Consider the following 16,351-nt stretch of genomic DNA (forward strand, 5'->3'; position numbering starts at 1 on the left):
TTATCTCCCAAGCTTTGCAAACTTTTTACTTTACACATCAGCCCATCTCTACTTACATGCTTACTACATCTTTGTTTTTTTGAGCTTTGGTCCATTCTAAATGGATTAACTTTCAACGGGTTCACTTCATCAACTTTTTCTCTATTATTTTTTCTTCTGACTCTTGAAACCTCATCTTTCTCCATTTGACTTTTAGTTTGATTTGTTCCCTATTCTTTATCCTTGGAAATCTCTTCTCTATGTTTTATCACTATCATAATTCTTCCTAATTAACGTCTCGATCTCCCTCTCTCTTTCCTCGTCATCATCGCCACATTTGCCCTTCACCATAGACTTTATCTTCATCACATGGACAACCTTTTTCCCTTTGGCATACACTTCCAAATCGCAATAGCCATCTATGCCCACAATATTGATGATAATGTTGATTTTTCGCCCTTCTGTTTCAAAATGTACCATGTTGAGAGTAATAGCTTTGCTTTTAATTATAACAAGCATAAAAGCTTGATCAAGCCATCCTTCATGAAGGTGCAATGATCAACCCCATTGAATCTCCTCAAGCATTGCCCAATGGCTTTAAAAGTACTGTTGTGCCATGCCTAAATTAGAATTTCAGTTAGTCTAAGCCATAAATTAGCTTCTTTATCCTGTTATGCATAAGTCGTTAGGGCTAATGAAGAAAATCATGTCTCCATCAACTTCATCTAGCACTATAATATGTCTGCACCATCCTCTACTCTGAAGTTTTCAATACAATCATTCCCTTTAATATTCTTATAACAACTTCTATACCTTTACTAGCCAACTCTTGTTGTATAACTCTGCATGCCAATTTTTTCTTTAGCTTACCCATTGCACTCTGCTTTACCCATTCCATTTCCTTGTTCGATATCATTGTGTTGATAGTGACTATCTTATTCTTCTGTTTATGACTCTCACCTTCATGCTTTGTTTTCCTTTTAGTCATTTTATCTTTGTTTCCTTTCACTACCATCATTTGTTTTTCCTCACCTTTCACTGTTTCTTTATCTACGATTTTCCTTCCTCGTCTTTTGTTATCTTATTGTACCTTATTCTCTCCCATCACAACTTCCTTGTATGATCGATTGCTTGTCTCATGGTTGATCAGTTTATGCTTTAGTACTTTTTCTAAGCTTAACCTCTTACTTGCACCATTTTTCTTAATTGATTCAGCTCTCCTCACAATGATTCTTTTTCCATCTATCCACTAGTAATTGCCTATTTGATCATTCTCTCCATTTTGTGTTTTTCTTTATACCTCACAAACACTAAGTTAGCAAGTTTTCCTTTATCTTGCAAGCTTTGTTTAGGGATAATCACATTAACAACTATACCATACTCCTTAAAGGCTCATTTGATTACTAATTGTGGGACTTTTCTTACTGATGTTATCTAAGAAGATTGAGTAAAGACTATCTAGGCACTTTCGATCACCAGTCCTCTTTCTATCCATTTTCACGGATCACCATTAAATTCCTACTTCCACTTGTTTACATATTAAAAAACTTTATGCACAATTAATACACAAATCCTAAAGCAAATGTGGCAATATTTTTTCAAAGAGTAGTTGATCTATAGGGAGGATGCAAGCCAAAACAAACATTGCGGAGAAAGTTTGGAGATATGTAGGTACCTTAATTGACGGTGCAAAGAAGCTTTTTCATATTTTTATTTATTTTTTAAACCTAACATGCTTTTATTGAGTAAGAATACATTGCTTGATCAGGACAGGTGACAGGAAGAAGTTATATTAAATTTGGAGAAATGGAAATACAAAAAGAATCTTTCAAAATTTAACAAACAACAAAATCACCAGATAAGTTTTTGGAAATGTTTGGCCAAAACGATGATTTCAACTTTTTACTGCACCTTTACCCTTACCCTGCACGTAATAACCATCTGTGCTTTTTAACCTATCCCCACTAACCCATGCGTCCATCACACATTCGACCTTGATGCACAACCCCGTTACCTTCCTTGCATCTGATGCCATAACCATTGCCAATCTATTTTCCCAACAACACCCAAAAAAAGCTCACTTTTTGGATTCTTTATCAATGATCGTGTCTTCCTTCGCTTCTTTTAATCTTTTAAAAAAAAGTAGATTTCTCAAACCCATAATTGGAAGAAAAAGAAGAAAGTGCACCATTTTGTTAATTGGGTAAGCCCCAAAGAAAGCTCTTGTGCTTAAAAGAGCTTTGGCAAAGAGTGTCAAGTCATTGATGAAGAAAGCTATGTCGAACAGAGGAAAGAAATGAGAGAACAAGAAAAAAAACCTAGTAAATGTAAAGGTAGTTTCATAAATTTGAGAAAAAAGAAATGATACATCAAGATATGAGCATTTTAGTCATTTAACAAAATTTTTTATCGATTTTTATTAGCATTCAGAGTCTTGGAGAGAATTGTCTATTTTCAATACTAATCGATCAAGAATGAATTATAGTCAAAACCTAGGGGTAAGGATATAATTTTTTTTGGCATAATGTTCAAAAAAAGTTCTTAAACTATTTAGGAAAATCAAATAAACTTTTATATCTCTATTGCGTTTAATTAAAACTCTATACTTTTATTTCTAGTTGAATATATAAGTCTTTATAACTAATGATTGAATAATTGTCATTAGTCAAAATATCATTTGTTATCTTTTATCTATGTGACATTGATGTAGAGAGTGAACAATTTCACATGATCATATCATCATTTCACATCAATATGTCACGTCATCATCCATTATGACATATAACGTACTACGTCATACCATGTGATGTCGAATGATAAAAGGTATTTTGACTACGTTAATAATTAGTTATAAGGATTTATTTAGTGCATGTTTAGTTTAATTTTTTTTTAATTTAACTACCTCTTAAAAGCAAAAGTTAGGCCAAACATGATCTTTTGAGAAGCTCTTAAAAAAAGTAAGTTTTTTTTTAAGAACAAAATTTAAAAAAAAAGGCTTAAAAAAAAGCTCTTTTTCTTCTCTTCTTTTAAAAACACATTAATTTTCAGGAAATACTCATCTCTCAATTAATCTTCCTCTCATCTCTTTCCTTCTACAAATTACCATTCTTCAATGTAAATCACGATTTCCCTATTCTTTATCTCTCTCTACAAAAACTAATAAAATAAACAGAAGACCCAACAACAGAATATCAAAATCTACAATTTTTTTATTCTTACAAAGATTGAGAGAAAAAAAATCTAAAATTCAAAACTGCATTCAGATAATATTTAAAGATTTTCTCTCTTTTTCACTAAAAAAGATTTTAATATTAAATACATCGTTTCCTCTTTTCTCTTCTTTTTTGAGAATTGAAACATCATGGTCTGATTACTTGTTAGATCAACAAAAATCTAATACTATTGCTACTATACAAGTTTGAAAGTTATTCTTTTTTTTATTGATTTTTTCGATTTTAACATTTGAAATTATATATAAACTTGAAGCATTACATTATAGCTTATTAGGTGATTGAAGATAGCATCGATACCCTTTATGGTAATTTTAATCGAAATTAGAGCTTACATAATTTATTTTGTTAAACAGTTTATCAAACAATTTTAGCTTAATTCTAAAAGTTATTATTTTTCATAAGAGCTTAATAATAACTTTTAAGTTAAAAAAAAGTTAGACCAAATAGGCTCTTAGTTCAAAATAAAAGTATAAAAATTTATTAGACTCAAAACAAAAATATAAAGATTTAATTGAACATAATAAAAAAATAAAAATTTATTTAAATGTTTTAAAATAATTAAAAATTTTTATAAAATGTGATATATATATTTTAAAAAAACAATCGTTAAAGGAAACATGAGGATGACATGGAGGAAAAGAGAGGAATTTTTTTAGATTTTGTTGTCAATGAGCGGAATCAATTGGAACAAAAAAATTTAAAACTGTAACAAATTAAAATGTTAGTAAGATAAAATTTTGATTTATTTAATTCAAAATTCAACAAGATATTATCTTCAAGGAAAATGACAGCCATAGGAAATCACACCAAAGAGATTTAAAGCAGCTTACACTTTCTAGCCTTGCAAGACTTTTTCTACTACATTGCCCTCTACCAAGCTCTGAATATTGTGATGGACCCCCTCCTTCAGTACCTGTTTACTGTAGTCTGCAGCCTTGTTGCCCTCTGGAGTTGTATTTACTTTTATCAGTCAAAGAATCCAAGCACTCAGAGGAACAGAACCTGCAGTGCACCTCAAGCTGGTGGTGCTTTGCCTATCATTGGTCACATGCACTACTTCGGTGGCCAGCAACTCACCCACAAAATACTAGGTGCCATGGCTGACAAATATGGACCTGTTTTCGCCTTAAGGCTAGGATCACACAAAGTCTTGGTTTTAAATAGTTGGGAAGCGGCCAAAGAGTCTTTCACTGTCCATGATAAAGTTTTCTCCAGTAGACCGAGCTTTACTGCCTCAGAGCTTCTGGGCTATAATTATGCTATGTTCGGATTGGCTCCTTATGGGTCTTATTGGCGTGAGATGCGCAAAATTGCTACAATTGAGCTTCTTTCAACCCATCGGATTGATATGCTCAAGCATATTCGAGCTTCTGAGGTAAACACCGCAGTAAGAGACTTGTACAAATCATGGCTTAGCGAAGGTAGTGCAGAAAGTGGGGTATTAGTGGATATGAAACAGTGGTTTGGAGACTTAACTGGTAATATTGCTCTGAGAATGGTGGGAGGCAAGAGGTACTTTGGGCCAAATGCTGATTGTGAGGAAGCGGAAGCTCGAAGATGTCGAAAGGTGATGAGAGAATTTTTTAATCTATTTGGGGTGTTTGTCTTGTCTGATGCAATACCATTTCTTGGGTGGCTGGATTTTCAAGGATATAAAAAAGCCATGAGAAGAACTGCAAAAGAGCTGGACTTTGTTGTAGGAGGGTGGCTTGAAGAGCATAAACAGAAGAGACAACTAGGTGGAGGGTCGAAAGAAGAGCAAGATTTCATGGATGTTCTGCTGAACATCCTGGAGAATGCCAAGATTACTGGTTTCGATGCTGACACCATCAACAAAGCGACTTGTTTGGTAAGAACCGAATCTAACTCCACAATCTGTCCTGTTAGGCTGATTCTAACTTTTTTATGGTATTTATTTGTGAAAATGAGGCCTTAAGAAAAACCTATACTAGTAAATAATGCTACTATTCTATACTGCTGTTGAAAATATCAGATCCTGGTAAACTGGAGAGGTAGGAATGTAGGGATTACAGTATCTGGATTTCTTGGTCTTTGTGATAGGAAATAGGATGTCTCATATTCGTAGCGTTAAAAGGAGTTAGGTTATTTGAAGAAGGAAAAGGATACCCAGTTTCATGTTTGTGACATAGGCCAATGAGGTTAATACAAAATTGAAAATCTCGTCAAATCAACTATATATAAAAACATGGTGGGCCTAAATTGTCTCCTTCTAATATGTCTAATCTTTTGGATAAAAATTGGCAAGTTTAGTGGGACCACAACCTTTAATTAGTCCAAATAATCATAAATAATGAAACAAGACAATAGAAGAATTTGAAAGTTTCATGGAAAATGCAAGTAAGGCCATAAAGCTTTATTAGGCTCAAAATATCTCTTTGGGATTGTCGTCGTTATAGGGCCAAGAAAATCTTCGCCTCGTTCAGTCTTGATCCCTAAAATCACCAATCTTATTCATCTCTCTCTATATATCGTATAGCTAAATAGGTGACCCTCTTAAACCAAGAAAGTGCCTCTTATGATTAGATTTTGGCAGAATCTAATCCTAGCAGGAAGTGACACGACCATGGTCACTCTCATATGGGCTCTATCTTTGCTACTTAAAAATCCTCGCGTGCTACAGAAGGCCCAATGTGAGCTAGACATGCACGTTGGCAACGATAGACGAGTGGAAGAATCTGACATTACAAAGCTGGTCTACCTTCAAGCTATTGTCAAGGAAACATTGCGCTTATACCCACCTGGTCCAATTATTTTCCGGGCTGCAATGGAAGACTGCACCCTCTCAACAGGCTACCATGTTCCAGCAGGTACACGAGTAATGATTAATGCCTGGAAGATTCAGCGTGACGAGCGTGTGTGGGCAGACCCCCATGCTTTTCAGCCTGAGAGATTTTTGACTAGTCATAAGGATATGGATTTTCGAGGCCATACTTTTGAACTAATCCCTTTTGGCTTTGGGAGAAGATTATGCCCTGCGGTCTCGCTAGCCATCAAAATGCTTCATCTTACGTTAGCTACTTTCTTGCACAGTTTTGAAGTTGCTAAACCATCGAACCTTGAAGATGTAGATATGACAGAGAGCATTGGCTTGACAAATCTGAAAGCAAGGCCACTGGAAATCCTAGTTAGCCCACGCCTTGAGTTTAAGCTCTATGATATGGACACAGAATTCGTGTAATTCTATATCAGGAAAAGAAAGAGACAGATGTGTACCATCCTGCAAAAGCTGTTAGTTATGGCTTTGTTTATTGAAGCATTGCTATGTGATTGTTGCTTTCCTAGTTGTTTATGAAGTACATAGGATAGCATTCTCTTTCATGCCTGATAAACTGGCTTTCCTACTTTTCATCTGCTGGCATCACCTATAGCTGATCTTGATCGAGAACTGACTGCTTGAATTTGACTATGTTTTCCTAAAGCCTTGAGTTTGACTATTTACCAAAGTGTTTTTTTAATTAAGGACATGAGAAGCCTATCAAGGAGATGCATAACTCAAAATATGATAAAATAAAAATTACGAACATTACTTATAATTCTTTTTTTAAAAAATTATCTAAATATATAGCATTTATTTTCTTACTTTTTAAAAAAAAAAAGAGTTAACAAAAACATCAACCAATTTGACAAAAAAAAAATGAATGCCTTTTAATGCACATTACTCTTTTTCATTCCTAAATAATACAAAACATTTGCTATCCAAAAACATTTGAGAGTTTACTTAAATAAGGCCCTCCAATCCGTTTATGACTTCATTGCTATTTCAATGGTGCATCAAGCTCATTTTTACAATATATATATATATATATACACACACAGATAATATTATTATACATATTTTAATATATTATAGTAATTGGGTATAGGTACATTTCTTATGCACTTTTTACACTTGAGTTATACTAGTCTTAGACAGACTTAGTATGTAGGTGAAATAGATGAATAATTTAATTTTTTTGATAAATATTAGAAGCAGAAGGGGAATACAAATAAAAGAATTTAAGTTATCTTAAAATGTAAAAGGGTTAAGAAGTTGTAATAATTGCATGTACATTTTACAAAATATAAAAAGGCATGCACAAAAATCGATTGGAAAATATGGTATATGGACTCGAATCCTCCTTTCAAAAGAAAATCAATTACTAATATGCTCTTATTAATGCATGTTTTTTATTTTATAATTTAAATTTTTTATCAATTCACTTACTAAGTTGGTGTTTCGATTGAATTTGATCTGCCAAAATAAAATTTAAATAATTAATAACATTTTGAAACTTCTATTATAATGCAAATTACATATTAAACTTTCAAAATTTGTTTAATTAAGAAAATCAAACATTTTGTGACTAAAAATTTTGACATGAGAAAATATAGAAATAAAAAATTAAAACACAGGGAAGTATGAAAATAGAAAATTGTAACGTAATATAATGTGAGAAAAAATTTTGCAACATAATTTATTGATATTATTCAATATTCTCGTTTTTTTATGAAAATAAAAAGTCCATGATTTAATTTGATAAATAAAAATTTAACGATTAAAAATAATAAATTGAAAACAAAATTATAATCAAAATGTGCGCTATTCCTTAATCCTTTCAGGTGCTAAAAACCTATTTCTTTATTTTTAAATCAAAAGTATTAGCCGCAAGTGGTAAAATCAAGTGTTACACACTGTCTCTTTAGCCATCACACTGTCTCTTTAGCCATCATTCTGGTAAAGTACGCTACAAACCCTTTGTGGGCCCTCCTACACTCAATTCCATGTGCCACACGACATGCTGAATGTGTCATTCACCGCCTATTTGCCCCTCTCTCAGGACTCATCGTCCAAACTCCACATCCAACATTCTTTTCCTACTTTTTTTTAATTAATTAACAAGTGTAAAATATTTATTTAATATTATTATTTTGATCAAAATTAAAAAAAGAGCTTTATTACATGTATATTTTTTTTAATAAAATATCATTTTAATTAGTTTCATTAGACTTTAATTAAGGTTTAAATGCTTTAAGAGTATTTTTAAGGTTATTATATGTACATTAATAATTCACCTAATGCTTTTATAAAATTAAAAAAGGTCTATAATGATAGCGATTTAAGTCATTAGCCCATCATTTAAAAATTCAATTTCCAAAACCAATACAAATTTTCCACTTTTTCCTCTAAATTTTGTTGCTTTTCTAATAATACTATAATTAATAAAAAAAAAAAGGGAAAAGAGAGTGTGAGAGTCTATAATGATGGCCATGAATCCACATGGGGACAAAGGAGATGCTTATCTTGAAGCCCACAAACCTAACAGCTCCTCGACACCGTGGCATTTCCATACAAAAGTATATTCTTATATTCCATTATTGCCTCAAAAAACAATCATTTTCATTTCTCCAAAACACCCTTCCTTCACTCCCTTATTTACCCCCTACCCACCTCTAAACCGTCACTTACCTACCATGGGCATTTCCGTCCTTACAAAAAAAACTCGCACAACGCACGTGGGAAACAGCCAGGAAATCCCCAACATACCCAAATAAAAAACATAATCCAAAGGGTAAAATGGGTATCTAGTTTTGTACAAGAGGCTGGCCCATAAATAAAAAAAAAAAAAAAGGAAAGAACGGGAGCGATCCGCGCAAAGAAAAGGTGGGCTGAAAGTAGAGAGAGAAAAAAAAGTTCTCTGTTTCGAGACGTTAACGGATTTCAAACTCTACTCCTCGCCGGAATTTAGGATTCCATTTCAAGTCCGGCGTTAGGTTTTCTATTTTCTGTTGTTCAAATTCTCGAACAGAGAGAAACAAGAAACGGAAGAACAAGTTAGGGTTTTATTAAAAAGAATTTCCATAAAATTTGGGAATTCTGGAAGTAGAGGTTTTCTTGTTTCTGGTTATGTAGTTGAATTCAAGATCATTTAAGGACAAACTGGGGTATATACAAAATGTTTACGCCGCAGAGGAAGGTTTGGTCGGGTTGGTCGTTGACTCCTGGGAAGAAAGTGGACGGGTCGGGCTCGGATCCGAACTCCAACGGGGTTGCTGTAGGGAAAGGAAAAGGAGCGGCTTTTGTGGAGCCGGTGACTCCTAATGGAAACGGCCTCGGGTCGGAGGACCACGAAGGGGTGCCCGAGAAAGTTTTAAGACTAGAAAATGAGGTATTTGTTGAAAATGTTTTTTTAAATTTGTTATTTTGGGTACTTTAAATTTGCTTATATTGTTGTAAATTTTGATTTTTTTTTGCTATAAGAAAATTACCATTAATTTACTTGTCTAAAGTTGAAATGAGTGAGTTAGTGTATTTGGGTTAAGCAAACACTTAAATATGGTTTCTTAGTTATTTCTTTTTTTTTTTTTATGAGTTCGAGGGAGAAACTAAAATTATATTGCAGCATGAGGAAATTTATCTGTTGAGTGAGTTTGTCTTTTCCTGATGGTAACAAATTTGTTATTTCGAAGTTACAGCTTGACTTGGTTAATTGGGTATTTATGTTGATAATGAGTTTTTAACCTTTGGTTTAGATAAAAACCATGATATGGAATTATGATTTAGTGATTTCTGAGTGTACTGGATTGTGGGTTAATGTTAAATAACTATAATCATTGAATTTGAGACTCAGGGTAGCTAGGTTAGTTAGTCCCTTAGGCTAGTGCAAGATGTGCCATACCCTCCATTGGTTGTGCATTCAAGAACACCAGAGAAAGAAAATCCCTGAATTTGTTGGACTAGTTAATTTAACTAGAAAAGAGTAGAGTGTTGATGTTTTATAGTTGAGTTTTTGGTATCAGCATTTTGTTTTCACCTTTTTGAATATGGGTTAAGGGATCCGAATGAATTACTTAAGCTTGTCTGTACTGTGCCATCTTTATAAACGAGTGGCATACCTCTTAGCTGTTAGTACCTCCTCTGTAACCTTTCTGTAGAGCAGAAGTGCTAAATTGCTCATTGGTCTGTTGTGAAAAATTTTTCACTCGTGCAAACTTAATATTTTAGAAATAATTGGTTCATAGTTTGATTGATTAAACTGTGGATTCTAAAGCTCACTGTTTTGTGGACATTGACATCTCAAGATATCTGCAACCAGTGATTGTCCAATGAACATGAAGAATAAAATGCAGTAACAATAAGGAAAAAGGCAATTCAGGAAAGAATTGTGGTAAACATTGGCCACATATTGTATACTTATGACTGATCAAAACATGAATGTGCTTATTTAAACTAAAATACAGACCTAGTTAACTTTATTCACTTTTATAGGTACCAACAGCATCTTGCTAAATTTCTTTTGTCATTTACAACTAAATGAAAATTGGGTTCAGAACTGTCTCCAATTTGTTAAGCGTAACTGTTGACAGGCTTGGACTGCCAAAGACTAGAACAGGAAAATTGAATGATTAAATATTGTTGGCTAAGCTGTGCATGTATATAGAATGGCTTGCTCGAGCATTCTTCATTTGTGTTCATGTGAAAATTTTGAATTTTTATGTGTTTTTAGGTTTATAATTTGATAATCTATTGTGCTGATGTATTTACAGCTATCTGCTCAGTTTGATGGGTTTATACTTGTTCATAGTTTGTATGCTTTGTAAGTATGTTGCACTATCTCATTGGAATGATCTGTGTCTTGTCCCAGCTTTTTGATTACCAATACAATATGGGGCTTCTCTTGATTGAGAAAAAGGAGTGGACATCTAAGTATGAAGAACTCAGTCAGGCACTGATAGAAGCAAAGGATGCTCTCAAACGGGAACAAGCAGCACATTTAATTGCAATAGCTGATGTTGAGAAGCGTGAAGAGAATCTAAGGAAGGCCCTTGGTGTTGAGAAGCAGTGTGTGCTTGATGTAGGGGTCTTATATACTGTTTTAATCTTTCCCCTCCAATGTTGAAAGATTTCAATATGATTTCCTTGCATTGTTTTGCTTTTATTATAACAGCATCCAAGTAATTAGGCTTTCGCTTCGAAATTCTAGTTATGTCACTAAGTAGAGGCAAGAATTATGTTTGGCTTCTTCTAATGGGATATTTTTCTGCTAGTCTTTGAGTATGATTCTGAATAAATTAAAGGATAATTATATATGTAATTCTTTATTTTTACAATTAAAAGCTTGCGTACTTTTTTATTTCTTTTTGGTATTATACATGGGGTGATATTTTGTAATCTTTTGGATAACCTTTTTTTGCTACAGCTAGAGAAAGCTTTACGAGACATGCGTTCAGAAAATGCAGAAATCAAGTTTACTGCAGATTCAAAGCTTTCTGAAGCAAATGCTTTGATTGCTAGTGTTGAAGAGAAATCTTTGGAGGTGGAGGCAAAATTGCGTGCAGCTGATGCTAAGCTTGCTGAGGTGAGTAGAAAGAATTCAGAGATTGCAAGGAAGTCACAAGAGGTGGAATCTCGTGAAAATGCACTTAGAAGGGAACGACTATCCTTTATTTCAGAGTATGCTCTAACCTTGCTTACTTTCTTTGTTTTTTTCTCCTTGTGGGGGGTTGTTTGGCAGGTGCAGTGGATATTGTGTTTATACCTTGCTCATTGAATTTATATACTCTTATGAAATTCTGTGTTTTTTGCTTAATTCAAGAGTTTTCATTTTGCTTTACAGTTAAAGTTTATAATTTCTTTTTCTGTTTTCAGGCAAGAAGCAAATGAGACTACTTTGTCCAAACAGAGGGAAGACTTGCGGGAATGGGAAAAAAAATTGCAAGACACAGAAGAGAGGCTTGCCAAAAGCCAAAGATATGTCAACCAAAGAGAGGAGAGAGCAAATGAGAATGATAGGCTTTTTAAGCTTAAGGAGAAGGACCTTGAAGAGACGCAAAAGAAGATTGATGCAGCTAACCAAACTTTGAAGGAGAAAGAAGAGGATATAAACAGCAGGCTAGCACATCTAACTTTGAAAGTAAAGGTAAGTTATTTTCATGTGGAACAGTTGTTTCATATGAAATTAATAGTTTTTATTTATCCTTATCATTTGGATGCAGGAATGGGATGCTGTGAGAGAGAAGTTAGAGATGAAAGAGAAGGAGTTACTCATTATCGAAGAAAAGCTTAATGCAAGAGAGAAGGTAAGGTTTTGCAAATGTTTGTGACACACATGCACTCATCAGGAGTTCATTTTGTGTTTACATAAAATTTAGGGTGTTGTAGCTCTATTGCTGTAGTATATGTTTTTAAGTATGTTTTAATTTTGTTCTCTTACTTATACCTTATTCAGAGTTATATCTATGTCTCTTGGGGGGCCAGGTATTATTATCTATCATTTAAGATCATGTTTTTGTTGCTTTTCTTTTGCATATATTGGCAGGTTGAGATTCAGAAGCTCCTGGATGAACATAATGCCATTCTGGATGGGAGGAAGCACGAATTTGAGTTGGAAATTGCTGAAAAGAGAAAATCCTTAGATGCAGATCTGAAAAGCAAGGTAATTGAAGTGGAGAAGAAGGAAGCTGAGGTCAAACACTTGGAAGAGAAGGTTTCTAAGCGAGAGCAGGCATTAGATAAGAAATTGGAGAAACTCAAAGAGAAAGAAAAGGAATTTGAATTACAAGTGAAAAACCATAAGGAAAGGGAGAAGGCCATCAGATCTGAGGGGAAGAATTTAGAGATTGAGAAGAAGCAGATGCTTGCTGACAAAGAAGATCTCTTGAGCCTGAAGGCTGAAGTTGAGAAGATAAGGGTTGAAAATGAAGAAAAGCTATTAAAGATGCATGAGGAGAACGATAGGCTTAGGGTAACTGAAGAAGAGAGGTCTGAGTATCTTCGCTTGCAACTGGAATTAAAGGAAGAAATAGAGAAATGCAGGCTTCGTGAAGAACTGCTTTTGAAGGAAGCTGAAGATTTGAAACGGCAAAAGGAGAATTTTGAAAGAGAGTGGGAAGAGCTAGATGAGAAAAGATTAGAGATTGAGAAAGAGTTGAAGAATATCAGCCAACAGACGGAGAAATTTGAAAAGCAGAAACTTGCTGAAGAGGAAAGGTTAAAGAATGAGAAGCAAGTGGCCGAGGACTACATAAAAAGGGAGCTGGACGCTCTTGAAGTTGCCAAAGAAACATTTGCTGCCACAATGGAACATGAGCAATCAGTGATGGCTGAGAAAGCTGAAAGTGAGAGAAGCCAAAGGCTTCATGACCTTGAGCTGCAGAAAAGAAAACTTGAGAGTGATATGCAGAATAGATTTGAGGAGATGGAAAAGGAATTGGGAGAGAGTTTGAAGTCATTTGAGGAAGAAAAAGAGAGAGAATTAGACAAAATTAACCATTTAAGAGAGGTAGCTAGGAGAGAAATGGAAGAGTTGAAACAGGAAAGACTTAAGATAGAAAAAGAAGAGCAAGAAGTTAATGCTAGCAAGATGCATCTTGAAGGACAACAAATTGAAATACGAAAAGACATTGATGACCTTGTGGACATCAGCAAGAAGTTGAAGGGCCAGCGAGAACATTTTATCAACGAGAGAAACCGTTTTATTTCATTTGTTGAGAAACATAAGAGTTGCAAGAATTGTGGTGAGATGACCTCTGAGTTTATGCTATCTGATTTACAATCCCTACAGAAAATAGAGGATGAGGAAGTCCTTCCTCTTCCTAGTTTGGCAGATGATTATATCAGTGGAAATGCTTTCAGAAATTTGGCTGTATCTAAGAGGCAGAAGGATGAGATATCTCCACCAGTTGGTTCAGGATCTCCAGTTTCTGGTGGAACCATGTCATGGCTTCGTAAATGCACCTCGAAGATATTCAAACTCTCTCCAGGTAAAAATATTGAGCCTCATGCTGTAACAAAATTGAATGTGGAGGCCCCCCTCTCTGGTGGGCAAGTTAATATGGAAGGCATGTCGAATGTTGAACATGAGCCGGAGCTCTCTATTGCTGCTGCAACTGAATCTTTGGACGTTCATAGGGTCCAATCTGACACCAGCACAAGAGATGTCGATGCTGGTCAGGACCTATCAATTGATAATCAGAGCAACATTGATAGTAAGGAACTGGAAGTGCTGGGAGATTCTCAGAATTCTGATTTTAATCGTGGAAATCAGCTTCGCAAGAGAGGCAGGCCGAGAGTTAAAAGAACACGCAGTGTGAAGGCAGTTGTCAAAGATGCTGAGGCTATTATTGGGAAAGCTTTAGAATCAAATGAGCTTGAGCATCCAAATGGGAATTTGGATTCTGGTCATGCCAATGCTGAAAGCAGGGATGAATCTGGTCTTTTTGATGGAGGAACATCTAGAAATGCACGGAAGCGGAACCGTGCTCAAACATCTCAAAAAACAGAGAGTGAGCAAGATGGTGTTGATAGTGGACATTCTGATAGTATTGTGGCAGGCCAGCAAAGGAAGAGGCGTCAAAAAGTTGTTTTGGCTATGCCTACTCCTGGCGAGACAAGATATAATCTTCGACGGCCCAAAACGTAAGTTGCTAGAGTCTGTAGCTTGCACAGATGGTAGATTTTATCATCCCTTGCACCATATATTCATTGGACAAATTATGATGTGTTATTATTTATTTGTTGTTTGTTCATGTAAGCTTATCATAACTCAATTAATCATTTGTATCCTTGTGGGTCCACTTAATAAGAGAGGGACTAGCAAATGTATTTCAGACGTGATAAAATGTGGTATGTAAGGGGATATCAGTTAGTGAGTGGCGTCTTTTTCTGGCGACTGTAAATTAACTTTATGTTAAATTCCTTAAATCATTTTACTTCAAATAGGTGCTGTTTGCTACAAATTGGATTAGATTGCAATCTAATTAACCGTGTGAAACCCTTGGACAATGTGATTTTGTCAGAAACGAATGTCCAGTATAAAAACGTTCAGAGGCAGCTCAGAAATGCTGTGTCATTTTTTGTGAAGCAACTAACATGGGAATTCTGTTTAATGCAGTGGGGTCACAGTTGCTAAAACCACATCTGACGTGAATAGAGAGAATGAAGGTGCTAAAGATGCAGGTGATCAAGTTAACTATTCAAAAGCTCCCATGCCTGTTAGTGAAAATGGAGATGCAAGTGAGAATGGTGGTTCTGCACACTTTCTGCAGCAGGTAAGGGTCTTGGAAAACTAATTTTCTTTACTCTCTGCATATTTGATGTGGATGGTTATATATATTTTGATGATCTCTGCTATGAATCAACATCTATGTCAATTGAAGTAAACAATTTTTGCTACTTAAGATGTCAATTGTGACTTGACAGAAAGTTTTGACACATTATGGTAATACTTCGCATAGTCGAGTAAATTATATACGCGTAGCAGTAGTGCTGTTGGTTTTTCTCTTTTCTGTACAGTGCATAGCATGATATTTTAATATTTATGTGGCAGTGTGAGACAGCTCGGGACACTAACGATGGTGATGCTGGTGCAACCAAAAAATTGGCTGCAGATGCAGCATTAAGTGAGGAGGTGAATACCACCCCTGAAGGGGTTGGTGAGTATGGTGATGGAAATGACTACAGGAGTGATTCGCGCAGTGAAGGGCTGAAAGATGAGGATGAGGATGAGGATGATGAAGAGCATCCTGGTGAAGTCTCGATGGGAAAGAAGCTTTGGAATTTTTTCACCACATAATAATGGCAAAACTCATTCCTAGTTTGGCAAATTTCAGTGAGATCTTTGATTGTATCAGCTTTTTTAGGTTTGCTGGTAGGAATGCCTTGATCTAGTAGTGTGTATTAACAATTTTAATGTAGTTATAACCACAATCTTAATTCAGGTGGGAGATTGGGTTTTCTGCCCCCTTCTTTTTCTTTTGTTAGGGTTTAGGATCTTGGGGCTTTTTATATTCTTTTGTACTACAGTCCTAGATGATTTGATGTAACAATGACCAGTGCATATTTAATGCTGGACTGGCTTCCTCAACCAAATTGTTTGTATCAAATAGTACTTGTATTTTTCATTGTTGCAGGAATTATTGTTTGACTTATGTGATCTCAACCAATCCAGCTTTTTCCTGTCAAGTTTTCAGACCTTCATTCCTGAACTATGGAATTATTGATGCACGACTAAGTACAAAGCAATTTTTTAAGGGGTGGTGGCATAAGTTGCAATGCTGCCATCAATGCGACTAAAAGGTTCTGGGAGAACTTCGGACAGCTTAAATGGAAGAATGCATTGTTTGCTTGGTGCCGTCTAGGT

The 16,351-nt window shown here is 35.0% G+C and overlaps 2 protein-coding genes across 2 annotated transcripts; both read left to right on the top strand.

Annotated features, from left to right (window-relative positions):
* On the top strand, nt 3,972-6,514 carry LOC18602112 (cytochrome P450 CYP82D47). Its single transcript, XM_018118790.1, has 2 exons — nt 3,972-5,061; nt 5,767-6,514. Exons 1-2 carry the CDS (start codon nt 4,105-4,107, stop codon nt 6,409-6,411), a joined length of 1,602 nt encoding a protein of 533 aa, XP_017974279.1. The 5' UTR covers nt 3,972-4,104; the 3' UTR covers nt 6,412-6,514.
* On the top strand, nt 8,850-16,150 carry LOC18602113 (protein CROWDED NUCLEI 1). The gene is made up of 8 exons (XM_007033298.2): nt 8,850-9,379; nt 10,856-11,065; nt 11,411-11,664; nt 11,860-12,130; nt 12,207-12,290; nt 12,530-14,628; nt 15,104-15,260; nt 15,539-16,150. The coding sequence occupies exons 1-8, from the start codon at nt 9,167-9,169 to the stop codon at nt 15,782-15,784; spliced, it is 3,534 nt and encodes a 1,177-aa protein (XP_007033360.2). The 5' UTR covers nt 8,850-9,166; the 3' UTR covers nt 15,785-16,150.

This window comes from Theobroma cacao, chromosome 4 (assembly GCF_000208745.1).
Source record: "Theobroma cacao cultivar B97-61/B2 chromosome 4, Criollo_cocoa_genome_V2, whole genome shotgun sequence".
Classification (NCBI taxonomy): domain Eukaryota; kingdom Viridiplantae; phylum Streptophyta; class Magnoliopsida; order Malvales; family Malvaceae; genus Theobroma; species Theobroma cacao.

Bases quoted from the DNA above. Each gene is read 5' to 3' on its own strand.
- LOC18602113 (XM_007033298.2), top strand. From the start codon at position 9,167: ATGTTTACGCCGCAGAGGAAGGTTTGGTCGGGTTGGTCGTTGACTCCT. The intron at 9,380-10,855 runs GTATTTGTTGAA...GTCTTGTCCCAG, and splicing joins TTTTAAGACTAGAAAATGAG to CTTTTTGATTACCAATACAA. The intron at 12,291-12,529 runs GTAAGGTTTTGC...ATATATTGGCAG, and splicing joins AGCTTAATGCAAGAGAGAAG to GTTGAGATTCAGAAGCTCCT.
- LOC18602112 (XM_018118790.1), top strand. From the start codon at position 4,105: ATGGACCCCCTCCTTCAGTACCTGTTTACTGTAGTCTGCAGCCTTGTT. The intron at 5,062-5,766 runs GTAAGAACCGAA...AGATTTTGGCAG, and splicing joins TCAACAAAGCGACTTGTTTG to AATCTAATCCTAGCAGGAAG.